Source organism: Nanorana parkeri, unplaced genomic scaffold (genome assembly GCF_000935625.1).
Source record: "Nanorana parkeri isolate BGI_ZX_2015 unplaced genomic scaffold, ASM93562v1 scaffold777, whole genome shotgun sequence".
NCBI classification, from domain to species: domain Eukaryota; kingdom Metazoa; phylum Chordata; class Amphibia; order Anura; family Dicroglossidae; genus Nanorana; species Nanorana parkeri.
The window spans coordinates 395,358-410,255 of NW_017307045.1; the positions used below are offsets into that span (position 1 = coordinate 395,358).

The following is a 14,898-nucleotide window of genomic DNA, read 5'->3' on the forward strand; positions in this document are numbered from 1 at the left end:
ATTTGGGACATGGTATGATCTTTTATTTTCTCACTCGTATTTAAGAAATCACAGTTCTTGACCAGCCAGCATAATCTGATGTGAAATGCATTTAGAATTCTATCAGTCTTTTGTGCTGCCTGTCTGAATATGTACATTTTCTGTTCTGTATTCTTTTTAGAATAGACAAAAGCTGTGTGTTTTCCTTCACATTAGTGTATGTGTCAGTGGATACTTTGAGAGAGTCATAAATATCATATTTTTGTTTCTCTCCTGCTAAATCCAGCAACAGTGCATTCTTTCTATCAGCATTAGTTACATCCACAATAGGATATTTTTCAAATTGTGAATTCTTTCTTTCCACAAAGAATCAGTGGGCAGAGACTCAAAACAGGTGAACTGTATTCATCCAGTCACGCTTAATGTGTATGCTCGCACTGCTTGAGTCATGCAGATAGGAGAAACAGATGCAAGAACTGTATCTTTTTATGACTCTCATATTAAATGAAACATTTGTTTATGATATACACAGATAATGTGGTTTCCTATACTGTAAACCTGCCAGTATCTGATCACCCTAGACACGGCAGAGGACTACGTTCTTTTTGGAGTCAAATTTTCATAGCAGCCTTTTTTATTATAAATATAAATCGGCACCCATGATATAAATAACAATTCAGAAAATACAAAGTAGAAACGGACTTCCTTATAGGTTTAAGGTCTTTGAAAGCACATGCAGCCTAATACTGACTACCTGGTTCCGACACTGTAACTCATTTTAGAGATAAATAATGAAAAATGTCTTTACTGACGTTTAGACATGGTGTCGCAAAATTGTGATGTTTCAGAGCCACTAGGGGGTCACTTCATCAGGTATACAATGTAATAATGAAGGGACCCCTGGCGACCCAAAGGGTCTCTTCATTATCACATTCTAAGTCTTTCAGTCAGGTAACTTTGCCAAGGCTAAGATTGTATCCTCCGCTGCAGGCAATAGGAAGCATTTCCTTAGTCTTTCTCCCCCAATCATCACTTAGACTACAACATTGTAAATCTGTAGCATGTCACAAAGTGAAAGGCTGCAAATAGGGACTGATATGTCTCATACATTTGTATAGACAGCAGGATTTACAAGACTGATTGATTCTGTCCCCTTTATTCTCAATAAATACATGAACTGTGGTACATGGATTTTAATGGTCACATCAGCCCTTTACCCAGAACAACATATCAACTAAACAACTTAATGACTGTTGGTTATGAGAAGGGGTCTTTGGTGTCCATCAGCCCAAAATAAGGCTTTGCTAAATCCACCCCATGTCCCCAGCTGCACTCCCACTAGCTCAAGGACAGTTCCAGAATGACGAATAAGCAACTATTCCTGCCTTCCCAAGGGCCGAGCCCTCAACAGCGCATTACAGCAATGAGAAAAGTACCACATACCCCCAGATGCCCCCCCCCCCATTTTTTGTAACCATCTCTTATTTTTCAGACCCTCAAAGAGCTCCTAACCTGCCAACCTGTTGTGACAAACCCATATATTCCAACTGCCATCAACAGTAAATAAGGGAGAGTGAGTGGAACAACCTGCTTCCTCCTTCATCCTTCAAGAAAAGACTCTCAGATGTTTCTATCCATGTGGCTCCTACCTACCACTGGACCCTTGACCCCCAATCCGCTATGATCTCCTGATTTCCCAATTTTGCAAACCACTTCCCCAATGACAATTCCCCCCCTTCCCCATTCATGTAGCACCTCTACTTATTATCCCTGGGTCTCTCTTGATTGTGTTATTTCGCCTGCATCTCAGTTTGGGAAGTAGATACTAACCATGAATAATGTCTGTACAAAGTAGGCTCTATCCTTTTGGAAAGAAAAACAGATGAAAGTATTATCAGAAAGATAAGGTGTAAGGTGAAATAAATTCCTGCTACCTCTACACATTAGTTACACTTAAAATGAAAAATATTTTTATTACTTCCCATTTTAAGATAAATTTAGTGAACTTTCCAAATGTATTACAGTTGCTGTGTTCACTGGATAGCATGAGTAGCTCATCAAATTTGTCAAGCTGTGTCCCAGACTGATGCTTCAAGATAACTGAATACTGATTACTTACAGACTTGGCGGCTGGCAGAGGATTTAGGGAACAAAAGCTATATAAAGGCACCTTTCAATTCTTGTTTTCAACATGTCTTGTTGCCTTTATATCTTTCCATTCCTGACAGGTTTGTTTAAAGTGCATCTTTTAGGAGAATTGGAGCAAACTGAATGTTTTAAGGACAGAATGCAGGAAGGTTTTTCTTGCTTTTACCTCTGCTGACATGGTAAAATCAAAAATCACAAAGGTACACTAGGCTAGTAGAGTTTAAACATAGCACTTCAAAGACACAATAAAACTGTCACAATTCAAAGAACCAATAATTGTGTCTACCTGCTTTATTCGCTTCCCTCAGAGCATTGGATTGAGAACTAAACTGCAATTGGACTCAAAGTGTAGACCCAAGAACAAAATTATAATACATTGCAGATTACCTTAGATGTGGTGCTTGCATTCATTTTCTTTTTTCTTTTGTGCAGTACAGATATGAACCTGTTGATCTAGTGTACTTGTAAATTCCTGTACACTGAATGGAAATTTCAAACAATGTTATCAGTTTTTACAGTACCTTTACTGTTGCATGGAGATAAGAAGAGAGAAGGTGTTTGTAGTACATATCAAATAAGAGTCCTAGGATGACAATGTTGCTCCTACATATACACAGTAGTGAGTGAGCGTTGCCACCCTAGGAAAGGAAGTGTATTACTAACTGGATCACCAGGTGAAAAAAAAATGGAAAAAAGCTTGATAAAGAAACCTATTGCAGCCACCATCTAAAGGCTGGTAATCTGTAATGTATTGCATTTGTGTTCTTGGGTTTAGATATGCTTTATAGGTGTATTGCCCATTAAATTATTTCAATGGAAAAAAAATATTTTCATTTATAGTGTAAGATATAGGTGATTTTAAGAGTATTGTACTAATATGAGAAATAAAATGAGGCAGGCCTTAACCTCTAAGCTAAGTGACACATGCTGATAGAATTGTGATTTGGCAAAAGTAGATATCCCAAGGCTTCCGAAATAAAGTGTTTGGGATGATTGCAGTCTACCAGTGTTGTTAAAAATGACATTGTATTCCAGACACACATGATTAAGGAGTTCAGTTTCATTCGTGAAGTGCTTGAAAATAAGCTAATTATAGTTCAGTTTAATTCCTTCCTTTTTTTAATCATTGATTCAATTTTTACTGGCTGAAATAGAGAAGAATGCTGTTATTCAGGAGGGTAAACACAATACATGCTTATTTACTAGGTACCTTTTTAAATTGACTTTCATTTTTCCATCTCTAAGCTTTCCTCTTTGTCAGTCATTATTAGGCAGGCAACAATGGCACATGCATATAGCTCAGTCTGGATTGCTGCTTATATTGTATACATACTAAATGTGTAAAAATTGTAATTAACTTCAAAAATGGAGATGTGCTATGTTATAGGGAAGCCCAAAAAATGTACCTTTTGTCCTGAGTTCCTCCTGTTCAATGCAGTTCCTGGTATGTGAGGGTGTCTAGGCTCTCCTGGTGCCTACAGCCTCATGGACAAGATCTGCAGTGTGAGATATAAGTCACTCTTGCTTTTGACTGCTAAGTTAGGAGATTTGCTGTGAAATTTGGTGATGAATCTACTGTTCAGCTCCCTGTTATCCTTGCTGGAGGCCCTGGCACAGGGAAGCAAAAGCCTTGCCTCTACAAAGATGGCCGCCTCTACACAGAGATGCAATATAGAACAAGGCATTGTAAGTCAGTAGCGGGGAAAGATCCACTACAGGTAGACCATAGACAATGCTGGTGATCATTCATTTGCCCTCCGACTGTCTTGTTTTGGCCACAGCTTCCAGAGTTCAGTTCCTCTTTAATAGAACAGGCTAATTTATGCAAATCATGCTCTTTTATAATTATTTGCATAAATAAGGTGCTCGATAAGATAGACAAGAATAACTGAGTGTGCAACATGGTACTGAAAGAACTATGATTGAAGAGGGCCTTATTATTCAACATAATTCACACACAAAAAAGGTCCCAGTTTAAATCCCACCTTTCTTTTTCAAGTCTCCTGGTTTCCCCACAGTACTCTGAGTGCAGACATTGTCAACTCTTTGTAGTTAATACCCAGCATATGTGGCATAGTGGCATAGTTGATAACATCAACTAAATATCATCCACTAAATAGGTAGCATTTTCAATACATGATGCTTGAGCTGTCCAAGAACCCAACTTAGATATATCCTATTCTGCCTAAAGGGCTATGCAATTTGGAAATATCTGCTATTGACCTTTTTACCTAATTTCCTGGAAATGGGAGAACAGCTAGTAAAGAGTCCAGTACTTGACAGAAATCATGCATCTTTGCCCACAGTCATCATGCTTTTTGACAGTACTACAGACAAATAGGAAAACATGCCTTATTTTTTCATGTTTGTTGAACTTTTGTATTCAAGATTCAGATCCACTTCAAAGTTCAAGATAACTGGATGAACAAATGTCATCACACATATATTTGAGCACATCTGCATGTGGCTGCACTTAGAAACCTATGCAATAGTGATGGATGAATCTGCCTGTGTTCGATTTGCCAAGGGTTCAGTAAATGTTGTTCACAATTTAGGTAACCTATTGTTGGTAAATTTTGACCATTTTTAGGGCTTATAGGCAAACTATTTTTTTTAAAGGCATGGGCGACAGTGTACACTGGCAGTGAATTTGTGGCTTTGGAATTGATTTTTTTCTTTTACAATTAGCTTGGGTTACATGCAATGCAATCTGATTTATTGCAATTAAAAAAAGACGTCTTTCAGTTAGTTTTAGTAGCAGCACATGCTTTTTCATCAAATGGTATAAGGTTCACTTTAACCAGTAGATAGAAACTTGCCAGTAGTCTGCTGTGAATGTCCCTGTTCTCGCTGATGCAAAACTGTCCTGCCACTGGTCTATTTCTATCAAGCTCTCATTAAGAATTTAGAGACCACAGATGATACAGTAGTGTAAAATTGGCCAGCAACAGGACAATTTTAAATAGCAAGACTAGGCTAGGTGGAAAGATAAATATGTTTATAAATTTCTAATATTCATTCTTACCATTTTTCAGGTTGTGAAAGGCACTGAAAACCTGCGTAGTTAATGAAGAAGTGTGCTGCAATTCCCAAGGTACCTTATGGCACAAAGACTGTTACTGCAAGTTATGGATAATCTATTGAATTACAAAGCCTAGTGCTGGAATGATAATACAAAAAGTCAGCAATATTTTATCTGTATATAACAGAGAAACCTCATGACAAAACACAGTCTTTTTAGTTACACCTTTGAGAGAATGCAAGATTAAAGCACCAAAATACAGGCAAACATCAATTAAGACCAGTGGTATAAAAAAACAGAGGCATTAATCCTGGATTTAGGGGTCCAGCAATGCAGAGCACACTATTGCACTGCTGGGCCCCGTGTACATACACCTTTATTAATCATGATCAGTAAAAACTGATATTTTCACAGTACCTTGGAAAATAAAATATAGCAGCTAAATGTAACAAGAAACGGTATCAAAGCAATGTGTTCTGTCATGGGTGACGACCTAGATGATTCAGTTGCTACATGCTGGAAGTCAGTACTATACAATGTTCTGATTGGAGTAGTTCTTGTTCTGATTATCATCATCACTATTTGTGGCAATGTGGTGGTTTGTTTGGCTGTTGGATTTGACCGAAGACTTCGTAGTTTGACAAACTGCTTTATTGTCTCTCTGGCTATAACAGACCTTTTGCTAGGTATTTTGGTGCTACCGTTTTCAGCCTTGAACTTGTTACATGAAGAATGGCCTTTTGGATCAACCTTTTGCAACATCTATACCAGCCTGGATGTCATGTTGTGTACAGCTTCCATTCTAAACCTCTTCATGATTAGCTTGGACCGCTACTATGGTGTCACAGCTCCTCTGCGTTACTCCATGCTTGTCACCCCATGTCGTGTTGCCATAGCAATGGGTTTGATATGGGTAGTTTCCTTGATGGTCTCATTCCTTCCTATACATCTTGGTTGGAATACAAAAGACAAAACAATCCAAAACTCTAGAGGTGATGACAGCAAAGAATGCAAATTGGAGCTGAATAAGGAGTATGTATTAGTGGATGGTTTGCTGACTTTCTACCTGCCTTTGGTCATCATGTGTCTTATGTACTATAGAATTTTCAAGATTGCCAGAGAGCAAGCTAAAAGAATTAATCATGCCAGCTGCTGCAATGCTGTGAGTCCTACACTACCTACAGTACGGGAACATAAAGCTACTGTGACACTTGCAGCTGTAATGGGTGCATTCATCATCTGCTGGTTTCCCTATTTCACAGTTTTTACTTATGAAGGAGTGAACAATATTGAAGTAGATGAGACTGCTTTCTTAATAGTTCTGTGGTTAGGCTATGCAAACTCTGCTCTCAATCCAATTCTGTATGCTGCTTTGAATAGAGATTTCCGTACAGCATACCAACGTCTTCTACACTGTAGGCGTGTGGGCCCCTTGAGCCATGAGACCCCTCTGACCCTGCTCCATATACGCCGCCCAGAAGAAAGGACTTTACAGGTCATGGAAAACTTGCAGGGAGACAAGACACACAATATTCAAGAAAGCAACGGAAAAGAATTTAGTCCCTTCATCAAAAATGTAGCAGAAAGGTAATATATTTTAATTATGTTTCTCTATGTATACAGATAGAAAATATTTTATTTGAAAACCTGCTACCCAGCTATTATAATCTTTAGCTATTTAAAGATAAAATATTACGGATGCATTGCTCTAAAATGCTTAAAGTGTATATAAAGCAAACACTTTTTTTCCTAATGAGATACACCCTCTTTTTTCATCTTATCAACCATTGTCACAGGTACTGAAAGTGAGGGATAACCCAAAATTTTGAGCTGTCACCGAAAGGCGAATTCTGAAAATGGGGATATTTGTTCCACTAATAAGTGTCTAAGACAGGATTTTCTTCACTTTGTCTTCAGCACAGATAGTGTAGAGAAATCTGTCCAATGGGACAAACTGCAAATGGGACAAACTGCAAAAAAAAGAAACCCTTCCCTATTATATCCAAAATGTTTTTAAAAGTTTTGGCATTAAATATACTTTAAAGTAACCTAAAGCTGTGTTTATTTTAAATACAAAATTATATGCAAAGGAAATGAAAAAAATGTTGACACATTGGATTGAATTATGCAAAAATGCACTGTACAAAGTGAACCTGGCTGATCAGTGCACTACTAAACAGTAAACACTAATAATATTATATATTATGAGGACAGAGTTGCCAGCATGGCAAATTTTTCAATATACAGTATGTATATTTAATATATTGTAAGCTTAGTGTTCCAGATCATAAACAGTGTGTTTTTACCCTAAAATATCATGTTCAAAGTATTCCAAAGGTCTTAAACCTCTACGTGGATCTATGTGCTTGTCTGTCTTTCATGCTAAAACTGGGTTGTAAACAAGCAGACTAGCATGAATCCATAATGTTGTTGGCAAAAACAGAAGCAGGTATACCACTGTGGTTACAGATGCATCTATGTATTATCCATCTGACTCATTCAGTATCTAAATAGATATCAATCTCAAGTCAGGAACAGCCCATACACAAGCCGTTCTTTGGCAAAAAAAAATCTAAAATGGCCTTTTTTTGGCTAATAAACATATATAGGGAATCTGAGGATATATTATTCCCCAAATGACTAAGCCCAATAGTTGGTGCCCTACACGCTGAAAGTGGGCATCCACCAAAACCGTTGTGGCGGCATTGCTAAATAGGAAGAGAACATTGATAAATTGTCTTAACTTTCGCTAACTTGGTACACAGCCATTAAATGCGATGTGGCACATCCGGCACACCTTATTGAAGATCATCAGCCCCCAATAATCCAATAAATCAAACTCATAACAGATACAGCAGTCTTCTTCTGTCAACGATAAGCATAGCACAGCATTAGGCTATGCACTTTGTATGTGTGCATTCGATTTTTGGCAGAACAAACTCCAGGCTTATTTTTAACATTGCCAAATATCTTTCTGTTTCAGCAGGTTGAAATTTCCATATAGACTGTCTTTAGCTGTCTCTAGGGTATAAATGTTATCGTATAAGCGCAACACACAGTCAAAAAATTAACATAAATGCCACACACACGCTAGACACATACTAAATGAAATAATCACTTTTTTATTTTAATGACTTTGTAAGTGATGAGACATTCCTTCACTACAAGGTTTATGTTTAGGACATTCTCAACATCAGAAGCTACCATCTATAGCTGTAGCTATTGTTGTACTTCCTTAGAGAATTTCTCCCCACGCCATCAAGCTCCATTCAGATAAGTTTAGCAAATAATGAGTCAGTTTTGTAATATTCTGTTGCTAATATGGGCTAGATATGTCTTACTGATTCTCAATTGTGGAAGAAAATAAATAGAAATAAAATTTGAATGAAGTAAGATTATTGCGCTGGGAAGTCTTTTTCATCATGTTCTCATCAGAGAACATGATATGACTTTGCTGTTTGATATAAAAAATATATATTGGGTAACAATAAATATATTATAGTAATTAGATTGCCATTTTGCTTTAACTTTGGGGATTTTTTTCTGACCCCCGCAGCAGACAGGCAAAGTGGTAAACATTTAACTTGTTATCGATGGTGGCAATCTTGATCACAGCTAGTTGTACACATTAGAACTTCATACAAACATACATTTTAAATGAGGCAACAGATTTCTAGAATAAATTGTCACTGTACTGCTCATTGCAACCAAATTACATCAGTGTTCTTGCTATGCATTATGGTTATGTGCACGTGAGTGTGTGATTTCTCACTTCGCAATAGTATAATTCAGACCTTCAGTTAGGGTCTGGAACTCACTGCCACAGGCGGTGATTTCAGCAAATAATGTGGAATTGTTCAAGAAACTTTTGGACGATTTCTTAAGGGACCGCAATATACAGGGGTACAGGTACTCCTAGAATGAGATCCTAATAGGTTGGACTTGATGGACTAATGTCTTTATTCAACCTCAAATACTATGTAACTATGTAACCTTAAAGAGGCACATAGGGTTGTAAGTTGGAAGCTTTGGGGTTGTATTGATGAAAAACTAAAACCATGCCCTTATGGGCAAAGAAAACCAGAACAGCAAGTAAAACCGAAATTGCTAGAAGCTGCTACTACTTAAGCAATGGGCCTCACGAATAGAATCAACAGTATAGCGCTAATAGCCTCACAGTGTTGTACACAACAATGTGAATTATAAACCTAAGTAATATTGTGTGAACAAATGTAAATAAAAAGTATGAAACACTTTTACAAAAGTGAGATTATTTGCAACCGATCTGTACAACCCATATCTAAAATCAAATGTGATGATACATCCTAGTGGAAAACACGAACAATAAACCACTGAGTGCAATATACTCAAGGTAAATTATATATAGTGTATCCTCAGATGAATAAGTGAAACAAATGTTACAATATGAAAACTTAAACAGTGAACCACTCAATGTGGTATAATCAGAGAGAGTAATATACCATGTAACCTTACATGGGTATGTGAAACAAAATGTCCCAATACAATGTGCCTATGGATGTCTCCTAGCAAAAAACCAAAACAGTGAAATAGATATAAAATAAAATAATCAAGGAGTTGTATTGTTTTGTTGGATCTTTCAAAGAGGTCCTATTTATGAAATAATAAAAATAATATTATTAGAATCTAAAAAAAATGGGTAATACATTCCATGTTTTTGCCATATGCGAATTAAAGCAACCTTGCAACTTCTAAAAAAGTAACCAGCTTTTCCCTGTAGTTGAAGCAGCTTGTAATTAAAAAAAAAGGTTGCATATTTACCATCAGAGTGGATGGCAAATCCATTCTTAGCTGTCTTGCAGAGCTAGTAGCAGAGCTAAGTAATACTTTGGGTAGTTTGGATAGCATGTTCCCTACTGGGCATAGTTGCTGCTACATCAAACATCAACAAAACAAAGAGAGCTAAGAATCGACTGGCCACCCACTGGAGAGAGGTATGCATCTCCCTCTATTACAGGGTGAAGCTGCTTGAATTTGTTTTAGAGAAGCGGCAGGGTGGTTTTAAAGTAGACCCAATAGACTCTGAATCCCATCCCCCCCCCACACACACACACTCACACACAAACACGCACTGCCTACATTCTGCTGTTAAAATTGCTCCCAAATAGTTTCCTGAGACTTAAAGCCTTGCCCCCCTGGATCCAGAATTTCAATAATTCCCTAATTCAACATTCTTTCCTACACAATTCTGTAGCTTGGAGAGTGTATAGTAGCAGTGCTAGTGGCCTGCCAACTGACATTAAAAGTTAAAAGAGAATTATGGGGTAAGTGTTTTTCCCCATAGTTCTCTTTAGGGTCACGGGAGGATATATACTAACCTCCTCCCGTCACCCAAAGCTCAGTATAAAGCAGGCTACAGGGGCGTATCTGCCTCAAGGCAAACAAGGCATTTGCCTCGGGCGGTAGATTCCAGGGGGGCAAAAATGCAGCCCCCCAAAACATTTAGGCAGACGGGATGCACAGAAACCGTCAGCCTGGCTGCCTAATGTGAACGGGGAGGAATCAGCGGGCGGTGGAGCAGGAGGAGATGGGGGACAAGGCAGTAGGAGGCAGTGGCGGAGATGGAAGAGGCGGGGTGAAGACAGAGGAGGCGGGGGCAGAGGAGGCGGGCGCAGAGGAGGCGGGCGCAGAGGAGGCAGGGGCAGAGGAGGCAGGGGCAGAGGAGGAGGAGGCTATGTTATGAAGTGGTTGGGCAGCGGAGGAGGCTGGTTTCCCGTGCCAGGTAAGAGGACTGTGCTGGCAGAGCCCAGCATAGACTCTGCACAGCGCACCAAAGAGTCTCAGGTGGGCTGTGCAATAACCTTTGGTGGGCCAGATCCTGCACAGCCCCCTGAGATCCTGCAGACTGCAGGGTCTCAGCAGGAATTGTGGGGGGATTTGCGGGTCTCAAGGGGCTTTGCAGGATCTGTGGTGGGCTTTGCAGGATGCATAGGGGGCTCTGCAGACTGCAAAGCCCACCACAGATCCTGCACAGCCCCCATGAGATCCTGCAGACTGCAGGGTCGCAAGGGGTCTCTGCAAGATCTGTGGGGGCTCTGCCGGGTCTGGGGTGCTTGTAGGATCTGTGGTGGGCTTTACAGGATCTGTAGGTAGCTCTGCAGCCTGCAAAGCCCACCACAGATCCTGCAAAGCCCCCCTTAGATCCTGCAGACTGCAGGGCCTCAGGGGGGCTGTGCAGGATCTGTGGTGGGCTGTGCCCACCACAGACCTTGCAGAGCTCACCAGCCCCCTGACACCATGCAGAGCCCACCACAGATCCTGCACAGCCTCCCTGAGATTGCAGGGTCTCAGGGGGCTGTGCAGGATCTGTGAAGGGCTCTGCGGTTTCTATGGTGGGCTTGGCAGCCTGAGACCCTGCAGAGCCAACCAGAGATCCTTCACAGCCCACCTGAGACCCTGCATATCCTGTAGAGCCTGTAGAGCCCATCACAGCCCTGCAGAGCCCACCTGAGACCACAGCTTTCCTGCTACGCTAATAGTGGAACATGTCAAAAGCTGGCTACAGTGTGTGCACTGTATCCAGTGACTGACAGGTTACGCAAAAAGTATTAAACAGGAAGGGGTGGGGTAAATTTAGTAGGGGGGCGCCCGAGTTTTGTCTTGCCTAGGGTAGCCCCAAACCAGAATATACTATTGGCAGGCCGCCAGGCGCCACAGCCGGGATGGATCCCAACAATACTGTCTAAATCCACCCAGCTGCATCTAGAGGCAGAGCCAACTGTGCCCGCCCCCTCCCCCATCCGTACCTCCACTCAGCGCTGGAGGATTTCAGAGGGGAGGGAATCCCTGTGGGGAACTGTGACTGACAGTCACCGCTCTCTGCAGGGAGAGTATCGGGAAGTGAGCCAGCGACAGTATGTGTTCGCTCACTTCCCGAACAATAGAGCCAACCTGTGACAGCTTCTTTGTCACTGAGTCGGCTCTAACTGTGAGGATGAGTGGAAATCACTCACCTCATAGTTCTCCTTTAAGGAAAGCATTGTAAACAGCAAATGGGCTCTGTGCCAAATGACTGTGCTGTGACTTTCCCCTTTATTACAGTTTTAAAAAAATGCTGTCTATCCTGGGGCCCACGCTGTCACTGAGCTCCCCAGAGCATAGAAAAAAATGTGCTCTTTGTAGCATTTAATTGTTCTCTTTTGCAGCGTGTAATACACCAACACATTTGTCTTTAAGTGGCAGCAAACACTGTTATAAAAAAAGATAACAGTTATTCTAGGAAAACAGACTGCAGCCTTACTGCAAGAGAAGATGGACACTTTAAGGGAATTACCACCAATGCACAATGTCATGGATGTTGTATAGTAACATGCATCAAGGGTAGGCAACCTCAGTACTCCAACTGTGGTGAAACTACAACATGCATTCTGCCTCTGGGAATCATGTCTGTGGCTGTCAGAGTCTTCTTGCGGCTTTTGAAGCAGAACTCCAGACAAAAAAAATGTTTTTAACCCTTACAGTGGGGCTACCTCTGCACTGCAAGGGTTATGTGCTTGTTTTTGTCTAGGTTAAAAAAATAACAAAGATATACTCACCCGAACCTCAGACCTCAGGTTTCAAGGTGCTCCCTCTAGCTGGTTTCCAGATGGTATGTCCCTCGTACAGCCCGTACAGCTCCCCCAGAAAGGTTTACTCTGCTCAATCAAGCAGAGTAAACCTTTCCCTGTTCTGTTTTTTTTTTCATCTGACATCGGAGCCGTTGGCTGCCGTCAAAAATGGTATTTATTGATCATGTAAAATACTTGCCAATTTTTCATAGAAGGTTAGACTGAAATGAAAATAATAGTCAGCAGTCCGATTTCAGTGAACGGAAATAGAAAAAAATGTCTCTTGAGTAAATTAGATATACTGTAATTGTCAGCTGCAGTAAAAAAGACAAACATAAAAAACACTTCTCTACATCCTCCCTTAGATAGATTGGTATTATTCCATTTATCAGTGCTGTAAATGAATACCACTTGTTATTTGCTGGTTTAAAAAAAAAACACTTTTGTTTTTGAATTTCCGCTTTGAACATTATTGGCGAACGTATCTGTTTACTAACTTGAACTGTGTACTTATTATTCATTTAACTAATCTATTTATAAAGTGAAATTTAGTGAGAGCACATCAGACTATTCTGCACTTTGGTATCAAAGCCTTTAAATAATAGCAGCTGTTCCATGATATCTGGCAGTTGATACTTGCCGTATATAGTGAATTGATTTATTTAGGAAACAGATTAAAGTGATTAAAAAGACCATCTGGATGTAGAACTTGTATGGGTTTTTTAGAAACTGTATTATTTGTTATCATGGTTATACTACTTTTCAGTATACTTTTTTTATTGCTATTGACTGTGAGAGTTGATCTTGGTTACTAATAGGGATAAGTAAACTGGCAAAGTTCGGTTCTCAGGCAAACACAGCAAAGAATCCTCTAAATATGAACATAGCATAGAACTCTTTGGGAGATGAACCTTGTTTTTTTTTTCCTGACCTTTATCTAGGTAAATGTGCAAGCTTTTGTTAAAAAAAAGGCAAGAATAGCTGGGCACTACCATGAGGGACATGTACTAATGCAAAAAATTACAATTCAGCAAGAAGAGGGTCTTTTACTGCGACTTAAAGGGCAACACTAACTGGTCTATTCACAAAAGGGTGAAGAGTTTGGAGAAGGCAGGAGAAGTGAACAATCTAGGACAACATAGCTGAACTGGAAAGTGAGCTGAATTGGAGAATGTTTCCAAATCAGCAATTTTGTCCTAGATTGTTCACTTCTCCTGCATTCTCCAAACTCTTCACCCTTTTGTGAATAACCCTGTAGAAATACACAAATCCTTAAAATAACATACTTTGGGGATTCCCTAAACCTACACTGACGGGTGGCATTGGACACAGAACTGTGCAGGCACTATCAGATGAGAGGTCAGTCAGCCACAGGTCAAGCAACCCCTACCAACCTCTGGACAAACCCTAGGGTTTTATGGATCCCTGGTTGAGAATTGATTTTTTAGAACCTCTGTCAGGTTTTTGTTGTTGCTCGTGTCTCTGCTGGGGGATTCATCCCTCTCTTGGTGCTGATGACCATTGTCTACAGTACAGGTACTGAGGGGAAAGGTTTCAGTTGACATTAGAAATAAGAGGTGAAAGGAAATCTGTCAACAGGGAAACCTGCTGTAGTGATAAGTGGAGATATCCTGTTACTTTCTATGTTTTTGGGACAGAACATGAAGGGAGATCTCCCTGACAGGACACAGGCAGCAAAATAAATAAATGAACAAACAAACAAATAAAAACCTGATAGGCATCTTATCCATTCCCTACTCTATTCAAAAGTAGAAAAAAATAAAACTAACAAATGTGGCTTTGCAAACCTTTTGTACATAGTACATATTAGTACATATTAGAAAATTTAAGTGGTTGAATGGGAAAGACCTCTTTATTTTTATTAATAGATTATTCTTTATATGATCCTAATAATGTAATTGAAAATCTGAATAAAGCCTTCCATGTGCTAGGTTCGCACACAATGAGTTTGATACTATAAGAAAGACTGCTTAGGAAATGTTAATGCTATACTCTATAATAAAGTCTTCCAAGTGAAAAGAGACAATTATTGACTTGGAGACCACCCAGTGCTCCTGTATTGGAGCACAGCACTAAGAAAGTCATCTATAATTCATTTCACCAAGGATTTGCATGAACTGGGACTTGATTTGTCTTTTGGTA

At 39.8% G+C, this 14,898-nt stretch overlaps 1 protein-coding gene across 2 annotated transcripts in view; it reads left to right on the forward strand.

Annotated features, from left to right (window-relative positions):
• The window catches only part of LOC108793722 (histamine H2 receptor-like), a 93,775-nt gene that overhangs the window by 37,819 nt on the left and 41,058 nt on the right, over positions 1 to 14,898 (forward strand). For both annotated transcript variants that reach the window (XR_001941661.1, XM_018564742.1), the window contains exon 2: positions 5,163 to 6,736. Coding sequence is in view for 1 of the 2 variants with exons in the window: in XM_018564742.1 (XP_018420244.1) it covers positions 5,619 to 6,736 (1,118 nt within the window). In the remaining variant the exon portion in view is untranslated. The remainder of the gene's footprint in view (positions 1 to 5,162; positions 6,737 to 14,898) is intronic.